Source organism: Austrofundulus limnaeus, unplaced genomic scaffold (genome assembly GCF_001266775.1).
Source record: "Austrofundulus limnaeus strain Quisiro unplaced genomic scaffold, Austrofundulus_limnaeus-1.0 Scaffold28, whole genome shotgun sequence".
NCBI lineage: Eukaryota > Metazoa > Chordata > Actinopteri > Cyprinodontiformes > Rivulidae > Austrofundulus > Austrofundulus limnaeus.
In genome coordinates this window covers 2,847,330-2,867,631 of record NW_013952430.1, presented here as the reverse complement: position 1 = coordinate 2,867,631, position 20,302 = coordinate 2,847,330, and the positions used below count along the sequence as shown (strand labels likewise).

The 20,302-nt window shown below is 36.8% G+C and overlaps 2 protein-coding genes across 2 annotated transcripts in view; both read right to left on the bottom strand.

The window, feature by feature from the left end:
• hhat (hedgehog acyltransferase) overlaps positions 1 to 10,749 on the bottom strand; it is a 21,820-nt gene extending 11,071 nt beyond the window's left edge. Inside the window, exons 1-9 of the mRNA XM_014005162.1 lie at positions 10,654 to 10,749; positions 9,822 to 9,972; positions 9,676 to 9,740; positions 8,746 to 8,859; positions 8,471 to 8,665; positions 4,816 to 5,028; positions 4,297 to 4,474; positions 2,911 to 3,061; positions 1,418 to 1,453 (exon numbers count right to left, since the gene is read on the bottom strand). Coding sequence (XP_013860616.1) covers positions 1,418 to 1,453; positions 2,911 to 3,061; positions 4,297 to 4,474; positions 4,816 to 5,028; positions 8,471 to 8,665; positions 8,746 to 8,859; positions 9,676 to 9,740; positions 9,822 to 9,942 — 1,073 coding nt within the window. The 5' untranslated portion in view covers positions 9,943 to 9,972; positions 10,654 to 10,749. The remainder of the gene's footprint in view (positions 1 to 1,417; positions 1,454 to 2,910; positions 3,062 to 4,296; positions 4,475 to 4,815; positions 5,029 to 8,470; positions 8,666 to 8,745; positions 8,860 to 9,675; positions 9,741 to 9,821; positions 9,973 to 10,653) is intronic.
• Positions 10,750 to 11,437: 688 nt separating this feature from the next.
• Positions 11,438 to 16,796, bottom strand: myoz1a (myozenin 1a). The gene is made up of 6 exons (XM_014005163.1): positions 16,608 to 16,796; positions 15,004 to 15,090; positions 14,082 to 14,269; positions 13,603 to 13,885; positions 12,286 to 12,451; positions 11,438 to 12,199 (listed from the first exon to the last, which is right to left on the bottom strand). The coding sequence occupies exons 2-6, from the start codon at positions 15,086 to 15,088 to the stop codon at positions 11,965 to 11,967; spliced, it is 957 nt and encodes a 318-aa protein (XP_013860617.1). The 5' UTR covers positions 15,089 to 15,090; positions 16,608 to 16,796; the 3' UTR covers positions 11,438 to 11,964.
• Between the last annotated feature and the right edge of the window lie 3,506 nt (positions 16,797 to 20,302).

Here is a 20,302-nt window from a genome sequence, read left to right as displayed (position 1 = left end):
ACATCTGGTGAAAATTTCATGTCATTAGCACCTCTAGTAATTTATTTACTGAGAAAAACGGTGACGTGTTCAATACTTATTTTACCCGCTGTATATACACAAATATTTTTAAAAATGGCAGTTTTATTACATTTGGGTAGGTGCACAGTGCTATGTGACTTCATTTAAGTTGCTAATTCCTAAATGTTAATCACCCACCCAACCTACCCTATCCTCCCATATAAACATTTACAACTAATACTTGTCAGAATGTGAAACTAAAAGCTTCTCCTCTTCTGCAGCATCAATAACTCAATCAATCCCCCTGATAAAAGCTTTCTTTGTTGGCTGTTAACTGAATGTGAGTGTAACACGGAACCTGAAAACGCTGCGGCACACAGGCAGGGAAAGCGTAATCGAATGGCAAGGAACGAGCCTCTCAGCTGCCCAGGGAGACGAGGTGTCAGTGAGTCATGTAGAGCACATCATTTAACACCTACACTCTCATCCGGCCCTCTTCAGACAATATCGGCTGAATTTCGGAACCGCATTAAAACACCTTTAAAAGCACTTTAGCGGGAAGGAACAGTCGGGGTACAGTGTCATGGGTATCATCTTGCATCTGCAAAAGGATAATTGCAAGTGATGCTATTAAGCAGAAGAAAAATAATTTCCAGCGGGCTCGGCTTAAAATGGAAACTCGTATTTGCAATTTAAAATGATTGATCCTTTATGACTAAACCGATGCCACTGTAATGGAGAGCTTCTTTTATTACATCAGAAAAGCAGATGTATGTGTACAACTGCGGCGACGCCAGTGAACAAATACAAAAAACCCCAGGACAATAAAGATTTTCACAGATTCTGTGTATTCTCTAACAACCAGGCAGATGTGGAGTTGCTTTAAAGTAACAACTCGTCTAACAAGCAGACCATAAACTCCCAACAGGCTGCACTCAGCCAAGTGTGCATCATTAAAAGAAAAGCCGACTAATAACGCGCTGTCCAAAGTGCAAGTGAGAAAACACATAATCCTCCAATTACGCGTGCACATATTAAATAAGGAGGCATCTCTTTGCGGTGCGGGAGCAGTAGCGCAACAGTAGAATTATTCACCGGCAGCATGCAAGCTCATAAACATAAGAAAGCCTGCGTGCAAATGTGGCATCCCTGTCCATTGTGATAAAACGTGTGAGCAAGAGAATGGCAGATTTTGCTTTTAAGGTTATTCAGACTCCAAGTTCAGTGTCCCACAGAAACTGAGCTCTTTACATGTTCATTAGGTGACAAATATGAAGCAAAACTGCTCCAAGAGGGCAATAAAAACAAAGTGCTATTCTGATTTTAGAGATATTATTCGATTTAGATAACATTTCGCTCTTATACCAAGCATTAACATCTGAATTAGTGAGTCCACCGCTCATGAAGAGCCTCTTACCTGATGAGCCATCGATACAGCCCCTCATCAAAGTGCCTGAGAGAGAAAAATGGATATCTCAGTGACAAATTTGCATAATAATAAAGCACTGAGTAAGAAACACCTGAACACTGGGCTTCACACAAAGTGAGAGCCGAGCTGTATCTGCTGCATGATGCATGTGTGTCCGTGTGCTCCCCCTCTGTCATTATAAAGATTAAATCTGGCAGAGTCCATAAACTCTAACAGTTTCATCAATGATGTCAGCGAACAGCTTTATGCATTCCATCGATGTTGTCAACATCGACCAGCTCAGCAAAAGCAAAGCTGGAGCGGGGTGCACCCGTGTCAGCACATTGGTTGGACTGCAGTCTAACTGTGCACTTTATCATGCCAAGGCAAACATGCCGCCCTTCCATTTTCTTTTTTACGAGCTCTAAATTGAGGAAGCGTTTTTTTTCTGTAAATACATTCTGAAACATGAATGACTGTGCTGAAAGAAAGTGACACAACCTAATGAGATTATCCTGAGAGCTGTAAAAACCAACTAGCTTATTTTTTTTTTTCCAATCCTGACATGATTCTAATCTTAAAATGAGACAAGATTATATCTGCATGTTTGTTCATTAGTTTATACACTGACCAAATATATTATCAGATGCATTAAGTTATTGTAGTTCTAAATTCAGCCTGTCTACATAAAGTTTTATTCTGTTTTAGAAATGAGGTCATTCAGCCTAAATATTGATCATCAGATGTTCTGAAATTATTTTATAGTGTACTCAAAATGTAGTAATTTGGGTTGTTTATATCGAAAATAATGTATTTTTTAAGGTGTAAGAAGTCAGCACATTTTATCTCTAATAACTTGAGCAATTGTGACCCCTTCAGCATAAATTAGGCATAATTTCTTTTCTGTTGTAAAACCAGTATTAACCAAGATTGGTCTTTTAAAGAATTATATATTTTTAATTTTCTTTGTCCTTTTATTTAATTTAATTTTTTGGGGGGGAGAGGCTATCTTTATTGAAAGTGTACATGTGTAAAAAAAAGCAGAAAAGAACTTGTTTGTTTGACAACTTTGGTTTTTGTAAGACATCCCCTTTAAAACCTACAGAACTTGTATTTTATCCTTGATGTTTTTCTTATTTGAGCACAATTTTGCCCTAGAAATACATGGTTTCAGAAAGAAAGAAAAAAAGATAGGTTTTAAACAGAAAATAGCGCCTCGGTCAGAGTAAACAGACCCTTTTAGTGTGATGCAGAGAGACAAATATAACGCTCCTGATCTTGAGGTGACCTACACTTTTATTGCTGGTAATGACTGAAGATGAGACAATTTTCTGAGGCCAGGTTGGATCTGATTGCTGAGGCGCATTGAGCACTTAGAGCATTTTACAATAATGTTACATTTTCCCTCAAGGATGCCAGGGAGAAGTTTTACACAGACAATACAATACTACACATCGCTGTTAGAATGTTATGTACAGTACTTCCATAGTGCACAGTCTTACCTCCACATCCCGGTGAAACTGTACATGATGCTGACGCAACAAGGAAGGTTTGGGGGAACCAGTTCATCCAAAGCAGCAAGCGAGCATGGAAGTCCAAACAGAACCAGATACTTCACATAGAAGAACTGAACAAGGGCCAGAGCGAGACCACCTGTGACGAAAAACAAAGCAGGGGATCAAAGTAATGCATAATATTTAAAGGGTATTGTGTATTTTCCAGGCACATAGTATCCATCTACAATTAAGTAACTATGTTACCTTCAGTTGTTTGGAAAATACTGTGTGTGTGTATATATATTTCTCAAACATGCATGAATGACTCAAAAAAACACTCTGGGTATGTGTTTGATGAGGGAATGATGTTATAACATGAAATAAAGCTCAAAAAAGGCCATTTTGCATAATATGTACACATCAAGTTGTATGGATTATCCATGAGTTACACAGATTTTGCCCCATTTTGCAGGTGTACGGACGTATGGAAAAATCTCAGACTTTTTCAAATCTCACAAATTAAAAAAATAAAAATAAAAATGCCTCAGAGTCTGTAGTACATAAAAAAACAACAAAAACAAAACAACCAATAACCATCTACCAACCCTCTATGCAACTAGAAATGAGTTTGCCACCTTTTATCCTGCTCTCCTTGTATTGCGTATGAGTAATATGGAGTTTTGGTGAAAATTACAGACTTTTGAGGGTCCTGATACAGGTAAACATCTGCAGGGTTTACATGGTTTACCCACTTTTTAATGATTAAAAGAATGTCATCATATTTTATCCATTTCATAGCCAAAATCATACAAGAAACACTTAATAGTTGTCCTTTTAGCTTGTATGAACTCGAGTCAACATGGATTCAGTGCTGTAATTAAAATGTTTCAGAACTAATGATTATGAATCAATGTTTCTATTATCTAAAGACAATTGTTATCCTGCATCTAACAAACTAGGAGGGGCAAAGGAAAAATGAGTTAAAATCACTGAACAAGTGGCTCAGTTTAATCCCAAAGTAGCATTTAAAAATATGCCAACTTGACTGTGCAGGTAAAATATACCATTTCTCCACCTCCTCTCATGTGTCTTATAACTATAGCCGGTTAATTTAAAAGCAATAACATACCCAGCATCAGCAAACGGATAGTGAGAAAATAACATAAGGAATCATCATCCGTTTGGGTTAATACACCCAGAAGATTTAGTATGACCATATAGAGATGCTTCCATGATATGAGTTTGTTCAGTTTATCAGCTTTAGCCTGGAGCCTCTGCTGAAGCTGATAAATCGTTCAAATCATCAAAAGATACCAAGATATCTGGGAGTATAATCTCAAAATGCGGTCTACTATGTATGAAATGGCAAAAAAAAAGTTGTTAAAGACTTACCCAAAGCCCATGGAGGGAGTATTTCTATGTAAGTCTCATTAGACTGGATGGAGTGCATGTACATGACATGGATCATATATTCTGCCAGACACCACCAAAGTAAAATACGTCCTGATCTGAGTAACAAGAAGCTGAGAGCAGATTCATTTCTGTTGCTCTCTTCAGTAGACCTCCGCATCTGTACGTTGAACAAGGCAGCACATTATTCTGAGTATAAGTTACACAGTAAAAAAAAAATCTACCTTTTAATCAGAAAATAAAAGATGTCATACACACTTCAAATTAATTAAATGGGTATTAATCCTGCAGAAGTGATTTAAAAAACCTGACTTGCAATATAAACAAAAGTTGCACAAGATTTTACCAATTTAAAACCTAAAGTTCAAGCTAGTACCATGTATACTTTAAATACATAACTACATAATATGTTGTTTACATGCTAATAGGAGAGGTACTCTGAGATGCAGCAATCAGCCTCAGCCTTCAAAGCACAAGCAGAAGAGGCAATTTTGCTCTTACCTGCTCTGTGTAGGCTTTGAAGGTGATAATGGGTCCATTGTAGAAGAAGGGATGATAGAAGGTGTACGAAAACAGCCAAAAGAGCTCCACGAGTCCACTCCGATCTAAAGGGCTCCAGCAGTGCTCCAGGCTGAAGCTGATGAATCGCAGGCCACACACAGCTACGCTGAAGAGCAGCAGGTAATACTCCTCCTCTGTGCTATACCAACCTCTCTGGGTAATAGTTGGGACAAACAAGATTTTAGCATCTTTAAAGAGGATTTTAAACTTGCTGGTGACAATGCACCACTGTATTAATTCTGTATGGGCTAACAGACTAGGAAAACTGACATGTTTACATAACCGAGTCTAATAAAAATTGTTTTTGAAACATTTGGACTCTGCTCTGTGTGTAGGTGTGAGGTAGAATAGAATAGAATAGAATAGAATAGAATAGAATAGAATAGAATAGAATAGAATAGAATAGAATAGAAACAACTTTTATTGTCCCGCAGAGGGGAAATTCAGGTGTAACAGCAACAGCTTCAGTTAACAAAAAACAACATACAACGTATTGCTATTGCTATGCACCAATAGCAATTTTTTTATTTATTTAACAGGAAAAGATGATTAAAAATCAAGCCTGACTAATTGCTGTTTTACAGCAGGTTCCTGTTCTGCAGCACATAAAACACTCAGAATTACAGCATCACAATCACATCATTATATACCATAGACACAAAGACAAACAAGCATACCAAATTTCAAAAAGGCAGCATTTGCAAAATAGGACATCTAAAAATGAGCACAACAAAAWGTGTCCAGCAGATGGCAGACAAGATTCTTCTTAAAGGGCTGTAGTTTTGAAATGGACTTTATGTTTTGAGGAATGTCATTCCATGCTTTAGTATAAACATAGAAGAAAGACCTCTGGCCGTAACAGTTTTTAAAAGTTGGTAATATCAGTTGTCCTTTTGTAACAGATCTAGTTGAATGACCACTTCCAGAATTTGATTTGGGCAGCAATGCACAGAGAGTTCCATAACTGGCACCTTGGAAGATCTGAAAATATAAATTAATACCACTATACAAAACATAATTCTGAAAAGTCAAGGCATCAGACAATGAAAGAACTGTACAGTGATGAGTCCAACCAGGAAGTTTTTTATGAATTTTATAGGCCCTGTTGTAGAGCCTAACTATGGGTTCTGAGATTTCATTTGTTGTAAGAGACCAAACAGGTAAACAGTACGACTGGTTGAGAGAATAATGGCATGAAGATAGATATTTGAAACAGAAGATGYCAGATTGGATCTAATTTTTGAATAAACGTATAATTTCTGTTTCAACTTAGTGGTTAAGACTTGTACATGATCACATAAGTCAAATGAGAATCCAAAGTAATTCAAAGATATTTGTAGGTAGTGACAATATCAAGGGGTTTGTTTAAAAAAGTGAGTTGATTTGTTATATTTAAATGTCTCCTGGGTGAGGAAAAATACATGCACACAGTTTTTTTTTTAATATTAATTGACAAAAGATTATCTTGAAGCCAACCATGAAATGTCTGAACATCTGCTTGTAACTGACTATTAATAGATTCAATATTGAAATCAGGCAAAAAAAAAAAAAGAACAGTATCATCAGCATAAATTAAAATATTTGAATACTTCAATATTTTTGGAAGGTCATTTAAGTATATTAGGAAAAGCAATGGGCCCAGTGTGCTACCCTGCGGAACTCCCACAGAACAGGGCAGAGACCCGGACACAGAGCTTCCATGTTTCACAACCTGACACCTATCAGTCAAATAAGACGAAAACATTTGTATTGCAGATGAAGAAAGTTGAAAAGAAATCAACTTTTGTAAGAGAGTATAATGATCAACTGTGTCAAATGCTTTACGAAAATCAATATATACAGCACCAGTTACTTGACCTTTGTTCAAAGCAGCACGTATTTGTTCAGTGGATAAAATTAATGCAGACATGGTTGACCTTGACGTGCGGAAACCATGTTGGCTATTGCTTAGCATATTATTAGCTTCTAGATGCTGAAGTAGTTGATTAAATAATATTTTTTCAAGTAACTTTGAAAAAATAGGAAGAACAGAAATTGGCCGATAGTTTGAAACTTCTGTTGGATCATCAGATTTAAAAATGGGAGTAATCTGAGCAAACTTCCAGGCATCAGGGAAAATAGACTGCACAATACATAAATTAAGCAAATGATGAAACAATGGTAAAAAGTGTTGGCATGCATTTTCAAGAAATCCATATTTATCTTATATTTGTCAAATGCATGTGAGCCATTTAGAGATTGGAGTGTATTCAAAACATCACTCTGTGAAATTTCAGAAAATGAAAACTGCTTTGAAGTGTCAAGATATTTAAATAACTTTAAACTATTAGCTTGTCCCGGTAATGATGTCCTTACTGAAGAAATAAAATATTCATTAAATAAGTTAGCAATTTTTTCATGATCAGAAACAAGAAGTCCATTTACTGAGATTTGTGAATTGTTATTAAATGTTTTATTGTTACTTTCATCTGTCACTGACTTAATCGTTTCCCATAATATTTTTGGATTCTTACTGGCTGAAATAATTTGATTTTTAAAATATTGTTGTTTGGCTTTGCGTAATTCAGCAACACATTTATTTCGGTAACTGTTTAAATGAGACCGATTTTCAGAAGTTTTTGATATTCTATAAGTTTTCATTGAAGAAGCTTTCAACTTTAGGAGATGTATTATAGAGGCATTCAACCATGGCATTTTATTTTTCCGGACTGCTGGAACTTTACAAGTTAAATAATATTTTTCCTGTATTGTCTCCAACTTATCATAAAAATTTGACAAAATGCGATTTGGATTTGACAGAGAAATACCCTCATTCCAGTTAGTATTCTCAATCTCAGCATGAAACATGGGTAACTTAGATTTTGGAATCCTTTTAATGAAATTATGCACATGACCTGTAGGTTTCTTAAGKTTTTTTCTAATGACATAAATAAGTGAATGATCTGAGATTGAAGTATTTATAACTCCATATATGCCATATATGGAGGATCCATTTGTGAAAATAAGATCCAAAATGGAATTGCATGTCTTGCCAAATCTTGTTGGTACTTTAACTGTTGAAGCCCTAAGTTTATAGACATTGCTTTCAGGCCTTTGGAAGTTTTATCAGCCCAATTGATATTGATATCACCAAGAATCACAAACTCTTATTTTTTTTTTCTATTACCACTATTGTTGTAGTGGTAATATATGTATAATAGAAATAATAAAAAAAAAATAAAATGAAAATAAACAATATACTGGTAAAGTCAAGAACAAAAAACTCACATTAAATGCTGTAAACAACCTACTTGATGCACATGATTCCAGAAAATGCATCTCTTAATTTAGTCTTATGAATTTGAAATAACAAACAGAGGCTAATAGGCTCACCATAATCTTGGTCTCTACTGCCCTCTTGTGTTTATTACAAGTATACCATTTAGTGGCACTCAAAGCTGGAATAGTAAAGATTTTCACTTAGATAGCCAAATTACAGAGCCATAAAATTCAGATGTAGTTACAATATTTATTTTTGCTCTGACTGATGTTTTTTTCTCTCTATTTTAAGTAATTATTTCTTTAATAAACACAGAGTCCTGGTGACACAACTCACCTGGATGTCTTGAAGTGACTGAACGTGAAGTGTGGAAAGCATCAAAAGATTAAAAACCCACGACAGAGCGGGCTTTCGCAGCTGGGCCACTGAGAAGGAAACACCCAGATGTACAAGCAGAACACTCACACCTTTAATCCCCAGCACGCCGCTGGCTGCTAAGAAGCCATATAGTGTAAGTGCAGGCACCTTGAGCTGTTGGACCAACAAAGTGTTAGAACAAACATCTCGAGACGCATGATTGACTAGTTTGTCCAAAGATATCTTCTTCCTACCTTGGGGTTAAAGATGGTGGTTAACCTTGATAAAATGCCGTGACCAATCAGAGTCCACAGTAAAGACTTTTTGGCCCATTCAGTCCAGAAACTCCACTCGAAGTCTAAAGGATCCTTTGAAAAACAAATTAACGTTGCAATGAGCCTTTATACCAACATGAACCTAGTAGGCTTTAAGCTGCAAAAATGTGCTTTTTTAATACCGCAATTCTGCGTAGGGCTTCATTTATTAGTCTAAAATCAACATTTAGTATGATGCACTTCCATGCTTATTTGTTTTTTTTTTCACCTAAGTGAAGACTATTCTTCCTGAGGTTCACACAAAAATAAAACATTACAACAGAATTAAAACACACAGTCCATACCCCTACCAAAAACTAACCCTGGATACCTAAAAGGGTTACAACAATTATTTTGTATTACTAAGATAACTATACACAAAATTAATAGCTGATTTAGCAAAATAATGTGCTTATAACTCAATAAATCAATCCAAGACCATAAAAGAACATAAATAAACCTATAGTGGCAAGAAAAATAAAATATCTGTTAACTTTTTTTAAAATGCCAAAGTGATCTAATTTCAACAGGCAATGCGTTCCAACCTGAGCTCTGTCCAGAACTGAAATCCTAAGTCAATTTGTTTATGGCAAAAGGAAAAGCAACTGTACAGGCTACTCTAGTTTTAAAACTCTGTCTGTTTGAGGTGGGAAATAACTTCAAGAAAAGGCCAAAAGGTTTATGCAGAATCCAGATTTTATGAAAAAGAATGAAGGTATGTCACTGACCCTTTATCCATGATAAGACTTGTGCTAGCTATCTAGCAGCTTTGTTCTGCACAATCTGAAATTTATCCAGGTCTTTTCTTGAAGCACCACACCAGATAACTCAGACTGAGTTTAAAGTTAAAGAAAGCAGCAGTGAACTTACCCTTTTAAAACCTTTAAATATACCATTTTCCAAGTGGAATTCTCTCGCTAATCCAACTTCATGCTCTGAGGTACGACAGACAACAGGTGCATCATTATTTATCATTTCATTAAATAATTGTAATGATTTTCTTTCTTTCTTTTTACCTTTGGAGAATGTGTGCAGTTTATAAAAAGAGTAAAGATGGGAACCAAAGGAGAGTACCCAGTACACCAGAACTTCTGTCCACGGCAGTGGGGACAACCGAGGCTCCGAATCGAAAGTCATCAGGAGACGTTGATCTCTGCTAAAATGTTTCTGAAACAAACTCAGTCTGATCAAAACATTTCGTATCAAAATATAAACGACTTAAGTCACATTTTCACGTTCAGTGATACTCACAGTTTACATCTCTTTTGGAAATTAACTTGTGCAAACATCTTAAAAATTTTTTAATGTAATTATAAGATAAATGTTTGGTATAAAGACAGGTAGCCTTGAAAACTTTAAAATGCTATACATTGCTAATATGTTTAGAAACTAAGGCAAATTTGAATCTTGCATAACTTAAAATCTTTGCATCTAAAATCAAATTAATTTGCCTTAAATGGTTTGAAACTTAGTTTAAATTGGCATGCTGTTCAAGCCATAAACCCCTTTTGAAAATCTATCCCTCGAGCGTGAATGTTATAATTTCTGTATAAACAATGAATGAAGGTTTTACTAAGAAATTTCAAAAAAGTCATCTTAAATTTTGCCCTCTATCTTAGCTTACTAAAGCTAAAATCTTACAAAGAGGAGACATCCGTGTATTTTATTTCTTACAGCGGAACAAACTAGAATGCTATTTAAATCCAGGTTTTGAAGATCCTCATCGGATTGTTGTAAAATATCTCGACAACTGACTGATGGAAGCTTTCGTGCTCATCTGTCTGTTTGTTTTGCTAAACGACACTTAGCTGTTAGCTGTCTAATGATGTGTACAAATGTAAAAGTTACCTTAAAATAACGGGCTGGTGTTCATTAGAGAGCTTTTAATTGACGTGCTGCAGCCACAGAGATCCTGCCATCATTCAGAGAAACTTCTTCCTCTACGCTGTTTGAACTTGTTTTGTACCAAATAACTTTGCGGAGAATGAGCGCCCCGCCTGTGCAGGAGGGGAATGACCCACCAGTGGCGCATATTATACACTGTAAAACTGGATTTAACCTGTTGTCACTCAGATTTATTATCTCTTGTCTGTTTAGCAAACATTCCTTAAACTTGCTAAAATATTGACCACATAATAATCCAACATTAACCAGTTTTATATTTAAAATATTTATTATTTTCAATCATGACCTCCAGGCTGCAACTTGCCATTGACTGCCACTCTACTGCAAGGCATTATTATCTTTTTTTTTTCTTGTTTTTTCTTAGGTGGTGCCACTCTGCAAAACAGTTTCACTCCAGTCTGGTTCCTGTAGCATCTCTTCTCTGCAGGGCTGTCTGAAACATAACATCTGACCATGTTTCACTCAGAAGAATAATTCATAATTATGCAAGTGATGCTTATAAGTTTGTGTCCTACTGAAAGTGGTTTTTATTTTTTTTTTATTTAAATTTGAATTTAGGTTTATGAGCTATTTAGACAACAGCTGATCCCAGTATGACAAACGAAATTGATCACTCATTTACTTTGCCTGCTTATAGGGTCACTGAAGGTTGACAAAGTGGATGCATGATGTCTGTTTTTTATTTGGTAGGTGAAATATGAGGGATAATGATATGTGCTGTCACTCATCAAGAAAAGAGATAAAGTTTATTGTGGCAAAAATCTGCTGGCACAAGTATCAACAAAAGCTTGCATACCAAATTAGACAAGATTGTGGTGTTTTAATACTTCTACAAATAATCAAAGTCTTAACAAAAAAGGGAGACAACATGTGTGGCAACAATTTGACATTAAGGGAACATGCACAAAAGTAGCAGCGGGAATCTCCATCTTCGCACATAATTCACTCTTTCCTCTGACAAAATCAGTGACTTCTCAACTTTTTGGACAAATGAAAGCTGTCATTAAAGCTCGACAAAATACTGTTTAATGTTTTGTCATAAGTTCTGCAGCTTTGTCTCTGTCTTACAACTTCTTACAGAGCAAGGTACGAGCATGACTGCAAGTCATGTACACTTTCAGGTTATTCACATTCAAACATTCAAATTCATTATTATTACAACAGAGATTTTTAAGCTTGCCTAGTGTGTGCATGCTGAAGTTTATCCATACAGTCAGGCTCATGTGTGTGTGTGATCACAGTATGATTGTGTTTTCACAGCTCGTCGGTCTCTCCATCAAAAGGCACGGCATCTGTCTCCATGTGGATGCTGCTGGGCTCGTTGTTGCCCACCCAGCCAATGGGAGTGCGGTTGAAGGAGGGTCGGCAGCCAATGTCTTGTTGGTACACCACTGCCGGTTCGGGCTCAGGTTTGGTCACCTCTGTTTCTGGCAGCTGGAATTTCATGAGCTGGTTGGCCTTCTCGAAGCCGCCGAAGGGCATGGCCATCCTGTGATCAAATAAGGTGAGAAGAAAAGCCAGTTGAAACAACAGTTTCTCATTTACACCCACAAAATCCAACAGTGAGGAAACTACCTGTTGAAGCACTTGAATTTGCGGAGCTCCATTGGTCCAATAGGACCAGGCATTGCATATTTTAGAGTGGCCAGCAGATTCTCGTCGCCTTTCATGGCCTTCTCCCACGGAGACACATATGTCTTTACATGAATCAACATTTTAGTTCCACCATCTTTTCCACCTCCTGTGTGGAAAACATCTCCATCATTTACTGCAGTCTACAGATCATTTACAATCCTTTTTTTTTCCAAAGAAGAATTTAGATAAAATCTCTGAAAATAGAATGTAGAGGTACTTTAATGCTTTATCTTTCAATAAAATTACTTCTGCATACTTTGTACTATTTTAGCCATTCACATCAAAATGTTCAGTCCATTTAAGAGATAGATGCATGACTTGGGTTTTCAAACTTTTACACTTTTTCAGTTAATTAAATAAATTTACAAAAAAAATCCTGATCAAAATTAAAATCACTTGAATTTCTTCCAAATCATTTTCTTTGACATACTTGCTATATTTTCATTATCTTATGCTGCTTTTAACTTCACTTTTCCCACTTTTAGCATTTAGCTACTTTTATGCTACTTTTAGCTGGTCTTTAGCTAATTTTATCCAGCCTTTTGCTATATTAGCTTCTTGCCCAAGATTTTCTACTCATCATTTTGCTACCTTTAGCTATTCATTTTTTTTTGTTGCTTTTTGCTTTTAACTACCCTTTTGGTACTTTTAGTTATTCACTCTTTGCTACTTTGAAATTTTAGATCATGTTTTGCTACTTTCACCAAACATTCAGCTATATTTGATTTGTAGTTTTTTGTTTCTTCTAGCTTTCAGCTAAAGTTTTGTTTCTTTTAGCTGTTAGCTAGTGTTCTGCTTCTTAAACCTCTAAAAACTCAGTTTCAGTCGTTGCTTCGTGAACAATACTGTATTTTTGCTTAGAGTTTGATTGTCATCATTTACCTTCAGAAATCTTACACAAGGGTCATATCTGTCTCTCTCTATCCACTCTTATTTTTAGTGTTTTTAACTCTGAAACTCCTTTCATAATCTCACTTCTTTTATTCATGCAAAACTTGAAGCGTAAAAATATTAATATTATATATTAGTTCAGTTTAGTTCAGTTTTTAGTTTAGTAAATAATAAATAATAAACAAAAGTTTTTCATATTTATCATTTTAAAAATGTAATTTTTAGGCTATTTTCCTATTTTCATTTTACATTCAGATGTTGTTCCCTCTGGTTGTTTCTGTAAATGTATATTTTGTAAAAGAAAAGGTTCGGTGGTTGGAGAATACAGAATCCTTAAAGAAATGACATTAAAAGCCAAATACAAACCTCTTAGTGCGGACCCTTCACTTGTTCCATGTCCTTCTCTCCCTTTGTCTTCCCCACCCAGTCCTCCTGCACCTCCAGCCCCTCCAGCACCCACAGCTCCTCCTGCTCCTGCTCCTGCTCCTTTGCTTCCAGGCTTTGGAGGAGGCACCGGGGCCCCTCCTCCAGCAGAAATGGCTCCTAAATACGGATGTCCAGACTCTTTGCTCACAAAGTGCCCACCGACATTTATTATTTGACCTCCTATCTGACCTCCCAGAGAGGGAACAAACTTCTGGAAGTTGTCCTAAAAAGAGTGAGATCATTAGGAAGTGAAGAAGAAGAAGAAGTTGCCAAAACCTTCTGCTTAAATGTATTTTTATATTGCTGATGGTGCTTGTCTGTAAAAATCGACTCATTATGGTTTATTAGTTGGCTTTGCTAAAATATGAAAGAGGTTTTTTTTTTTTAACATCTTTCTTTCCCACAAACTAGGCCCTCACCATTGAATCGCTGCTGAAGATATCAGGGTTGTTCTCATAGATGAACTTCTCGACTCTCTGCTGCCTCATCTTGAACATCTTTGAGCCTCGGTTCTTCATCAGCGAGAGCTCCTCCAGCATGATGTCTCTGGGAGTCCTGATCTTTTTTCCCAGGTCCAGCTCTGTTGCCTCCGTCTCTGCTTCACATTCTAGTTGCGTAATACATATAAATATTAGAGGTGCAACAATACATGTACCGTATCGAACCGTATCGAACAGTGCTTTAGGTTCAGTACACACTTGTATCGAACAATACAGATTTTTAAAATTTACTTATCAGCTTGTCTTCTAAAGATGCTCTTGTGTTAAAGGATCAGTGATCTGTGTTCGACTACTCCACCTAGGCTGCATTGTCGAGTACAGATCCACTAAGAAACTTGCTGTTTCAGCAACATTTAATTTAAAAACTGCATTTTGAGGTTAAACAAACGTTCTTAATTAATTTAAATAAATTACAAGTTAAAAAGGGAATGGAAATTTCTCTTTTTATATATCAAAAAATATCGAACCGTGAGACTAAAGTATTGAACCAAACCGAATCGTGAATTTTCTGTATCGTATTCGTAAGTTTCTCTTCATTATCAAAAAAAAATTCACTTTTCATTTTGGACATTTTAATATGAGATTTGATGATGATAAATAAGAACAAAAAAATCCTAAAAGAGCCAACTCAAGACCTGCTGTAATTTTAAATATCAAAGCCATTTCTTTTTGATTAATAATGCAATAATACACATTATCACTACTTATCCTCTTAGATTTGGACCCCATTTACAGGGTCCCTTCCCCTCCCCCCTCCCGATTTCTATCCATGGCATTTACATAAAAGAGCTGCACTTAGCAGTGGTAATTTCATATTCACTTCATTTCACGTCGGCCTTACCATTCTGACTGATATGTGATAGGTCAGTTATGATCTTGGAGGGCTTTTTCCTCTTGTTTAGGGGGGCAGGTGTTCCCAGAGGCATGGCTGAAGGGGTCAGGAAGAAAACAGAGATCCGTTACTCCTGGGTATAAAAATACAGAACAGCATGCCTTCATCTGAATCTTGCTAAAACTAGTCTGCAAGAGGAGGAGAATAACATAAAGTCAGGAGGTTAGTTTAAAGCTTTAACAGATCTGAGTTTAAAGCGGCATTTCATATTTCATCTGTTTTCCCTCTATAGTTTGCATTAAAGGAGGAAAAGTGTGCTTTTTATTTTTTAAAATCCACTGAAAGGAGTGTTTCTGTTTAGTATTGATTTGCACGAGCCTCTCAGACTAACTCTACACCAACACCTCCACTTATCATTAACCCATGAAGTCAGAGAACCAGAATGTAACGGACCTGCAGACACCACAGACCCTCCTAATTTTTCATCTTCACAGTTAGGGAGGGGCTGCCAGTGCCCTGGGATTCTTTACATTCCCTCGTGGAACCGATGTCTTCCCCAAAGAAAACCTATAGCTCGATATGTGTTTCAGTTGTGTTTATAGGACACCAGATCTGTACGCTGATGGAGTCAACACAAACAGATAAGCACCATGGTTTAGACAAAAACTACTCTCTGTTAGCTGCAGGAAAAGTGATATTTCATTATAGATAACATAAGTTTTATTCATAGCATTGGATCGTAATCACCAATTAGCTGCTTGTAAAACAGGTGGAGAACCTTCATGGACAGCTTCCTGTCCTTGCATATACTGTATAAACATTAGTTACCACCTTTTTCTTGTCTTTGAATGCATCATTTATTACCTTAGCCTACGTGATCGTATTAATTCACTTATTTTTTTTATATCCTGTGGCACAAATGTTTGCAAAATCAGCACCAAGATTGTCTTTAAGGCCCAGTCAAGTGGCAAAACATCACATCGCAGTGGCTGTAACCTAACCCACTGCAGCTATTTTTAAAGGCCATTTCCAGCCAAGACATTTTAGCAACGTGTTGTGGCGTCATTTGACTATCAAATGGGCCTGAAGGAACTCTGCAGAACCCAAAACACACGTCCAGAAATTTTAAAAATCAACTCTTTTGTGGGACTCGGGGAAACAATTTTAGCACGGAGCATTTTAAAGTGACTTTAAATATTCTTCAATAATGGCAAGGCTACAGGGAACTACATGTTCAAATTTACTACCCCACCCCCTCCATTTCACTTTAAGGGTCTGATAACACCCTATAAACTCACTGTAACACAGAGATGGACAGTCAGCACTTTCACTTATTTGGCGTACAAAGTAAAAAAAATTCCACACACAGAAAAAACAGCTTCTATATTATTTTTACATCTCACATTTTATATTTAAAATCAAATATTTCCAGTTAACACTTTCAGGAGTGCTTCCCTTTTTTTCCATCATTAGCTGCACACCCATTTTTATATACTGTATATTGACTGGGAATATATTGCACACGTTTTTTTTCAGTTTCTTCCAAGTTTTGACTTTTCTTTTTTGCCCGACCAAACAACTCAAAGCAAAACAATGAATTTGGATCCACTCACCGGGTTTTTGTTGTGATCCTATCAGGGGAGGAAGACCCTATAAATACCAAACGGTGAAGAAGAAATAGATGTCGATCACAAGTATACAAATCCCTTAGTGCCTCTGATCCTACAATGGCTGGACTCAGACCCTGCGGAGTGCAAAGCCCACCCAGCCCTCAGAAGGCAGATCTTCCAAAAGGTTGGGGGTGTGGGTGGCAGGAGTGTTGGTGTCAAGACGAGGAAGAGGAGGAGGAGGCTGGGGTCAGGACTGTGGATTTGGAATGGGAAGGGGCCATCAGAGATCTCTCTTGGCCAGCTGAAACTGCTGATGGTGATATTGAGGGAGCAAAATCATTCTCGCAGATGGCTCTAAAGCCTATATTTAGTAGGAATGAGCGAGGGGAACAGAACTCAGCCTTAAGAAAACCTCTGAGGACCTGCGGGTGTGTTTGGGATATGAGGAAAGACAAGGAGAAGAAGCCGAGGAGTGCACAGTGCAAGCTGAAGGTTAATGATATTTGTATGTATATATACAGTATATATGAAGACAGTTTGTGTTTCAAAGGGATGGTTGGCTCTCACTCTGACTTAATATTAGATTCTCAGAGTTTCAGCTTCTCTGCAGTGCAGAAACTCATGAAAAAAAAACTAATTATGTAAGTAAGGAGAAGCATTACAATTATGTATCTTTAAAGCTGATTCAAACTTATTTTTTGTTGTGTATCCACACAAGTCACACTGTGGAAATACTGTTTAATATTCAAAAGTCACATCCTATATTTTAAATAATGTCAACAGAACCCTTGGGCCTGTGCATTTTCATTAAAATAGCATAAACTCATTTAACAACAGCTGTGTTCCACTTTTAGTGCAAACAGTTGTATAAAACGTGAAAAGCAGAAATTCAGCCCCTCATTACTACCTGAGCTGGTCCTTCTCTTTGAATAAAAAGATGCCTTCAATGAGAACAGCAGTATGGTGGCTCTGTTGGTATAGCTGTTGCCTCCCAGTATGAAGGGTTGCTGGTTCAAATCCCAGTCAGGGACCTTTTTGGGTAGGGTTTTCATTTTCTCTCCATGCACGTGTGAGTTTTCTTTGGTTTCCCTTCCACTGACTGAAAACTGACTGTTAGGTTAATTGGTAGCTAAATTGTCCCTAGGTGTGAGTGTGAATGGTTGTTTGTATCGTGTTGGTTTTCTCCAGGTACTCTGGTTTGTCCTTTATTGGTTAAAGACATGCATGTTTGGTTATTTGGAAATACTAAACTGACATTAGTTGACACCGTGATAGACCGGTGACCTGTGCTGAGAGTGCCTCACCTTTTGTTTGAGAAGGATTGTTTAAACTTGACTTGCTGGTGACATTTGTGGAAAAAAACATCTTTGCTAGATTTCCTGAAATGTGGAGTAGGGTTTATGACACTAAATAGTTTCTGACGATAAATACTGTTACATTATCTTGTTTCAAGCATAAATCTGCAAGTTTATTTTAGTCTTTTTCTGAGGAACGTTGCTTTGAAATACTGTAGTTTAATGAATTTATGTCCCACTTGTTGAAAAACTGCCCAACTTTGCTCCGTAGACATTTTTTGGAAACTGAATTTGCACCACAGTATGATTACAATTTATTGTTAATAAGATCTGATCTATTACAGAAAGCTGTAAATATCTCATTTAAGGCTTAAAATTAGCAGCCTTTTTTGTGCAGTTTTGTTTTGTTGACAAAATTCTGCTCTTTCCCCTCTCAAATGAACAAATCATGTCAATTTCTTTGTAAAATTAGGTCCCTAGTTAGGACCTTTGTGCAATGTTTTAACCTGCTCTATGACCTTTGTTGTCTCAGTGTGTTTCTATCTTTTATGATAATCATTTTTGCATTTTTTAAGCTGTGTTTTCACATGTTTAATGTAGCTGTTCTTTATTTTTTTATAAACGACTGAAGATTCCTGTCTCTGCATACTTTTTCTAGCACTATTCTTCCAACATAGCATGCAGGCAATCTCTGGCAACTTTGCTTCTCTGGCAAATATTAGGATTTAGAAAAAAATCATGTCAATCAGACATGCTGTAAAGTAACATTATTTTATACTGAAACTTTACTCCAGTGGAAACTGCAGCACACAATATTTCAACACACACTGAAATAGGAACCTTTCAAAAGTCTGGCCCAATTTATTTTTATTCAGTCTTTTTTTAGCTGTTAGAATAGGAGGTTATTCTTAATTAAATTTGTGCCTTGGCAGTGGGTTATTTTCACTATACATAAATAGTATTCCATTTGGATTTTAACAGCCCCATAAATAGAATCCTTGTGAGAACGAATGGCACCAAAATGTCAAAGAGGAGTCCAACTAAAGCTTCACAGCACCACTCGGTGGTTGAAGTTCATGTTGGCGAGAAAAGAAAACTCACCATGGGTAAGGTGTGATTCACATCTAGACATGCTTAAATTTGTTATCCTGGATTGATGGATATATAAATAAATAAATGAAAACATTTATTTAGAAATATAGATTTTTCTAAATCGCTATAACCTTGTGTTTTTTCTTTCTTTTCTACACCTGGACCAAGAGCCTACTGGGTTTGACGTGTCTTTTTTCCATCTTATCAAACTCCCATGTGCCCATTCTGAGCCTGGTTCTGAAGGTCCAGCCGTCCATTATTTTTTACTTGCTTCTTCCTTTCTGGGCCACAGGGATCACTGGTACTCTATCTTGTCCAGCAGTCACTGTGTGGGGGGCAGGGTACACCTTGGACAGGTCCAAGTCCATCACAGGATGGAGTCAGTGCCATTCAATGTGACAAACAATCCGTCACACTCTCACTCACACATAGGAACAATATAAAGTTACCAGATAGCTAACATTCCTGTTTTTTGATCTGCAGGAGGAAACCGATGTGCACGGAGAAAACCCACACATGCACCTTGAATACAAACCTAGAAAGGTAGAGTTTTTGGTCTGGTTTCCTCCCACAGACCAAAAACATGAATATTAGGCCAACTGATTACTTTAAATTGTCCCTAGGTGTGAGTGAAAAGGCATTCAGCTCTGGTTCTGTACCCCACCCCTCGTATTAACTGCTGGATACGGGCACCATTGACCTCCATGACCCTGAAAGGAAGAAGCAGATAAAGGTAATGGATGGATGGATTTTCTCCTGTGTGCCATCACTGTCAGTTAAATATTCAGTTCCAACTCCTGCACCACCTACATCAACATTAGCTGGCAGCAGAGCATCATTTTCTTTTCAGTCATTAGTCTCTTTAAATACGTTGTCACTTGATTTTTCCAGTGCATTGTGTCTGCAAGGTGTTCATGGTTTTGTTCTCCTTCTCCAATTCTTACTGGGTACTTTTTCTGCATTGTGAAACGTTCCTTTTTGTAAGAAAATCAGCTCTTTACTTTTGTCTTTAAGTTTTGAGTTCAAATTTTTGGTTTTGCTATTTTTTTGCAGTTTGAGCCATTCCTCTAAAGACGATAAGCTGTTTCATAATTGGTCTATCAATCCATCCATTCAAGAAAATACAATCTTGTCTCAAAGTTTAATTTGAATTTTGCCTTCATCTCATGAGTCATAGGCTAAAATGGTCTAACTTATTATTGTACTCATGTTATATAGGTTTTGAGTGAGAGGAGGTCCCGCCTCAGAACATGTACATCAAACACTGAGCAACAGAGGGCAGTGTTCAATCAGACATTTCAGACAAATGAA

What these genes read in the sequence shown, in the direction of transcription:
- myoz1a (XM_014005163.1), bottom strand. Translation starts at nt 15,088, where the DNA reads ATGCCTCTGGGAACACCTGCCCCCCTAAACAAGAGGAAAAAGCCCTCC. An exon ending in TCTTCAGCAGCGATTCAATG is followed by an intron (nt 13,886 to 14,081) that starts GTGAGGGCCTAG and finishes CACTCTTTTTAG; the next exon opens with GACAACTTCCAGAAGTTTGT. An exon ending in TGAAGGGTCCGCACTAAGAG is followed by an intron (nt 12,452 to 13,602) that starts GTTTGTATTTGG and finishes TTTTCCACACAG; the next exon opens with GAGGTGGAAAAGATGGTGGA.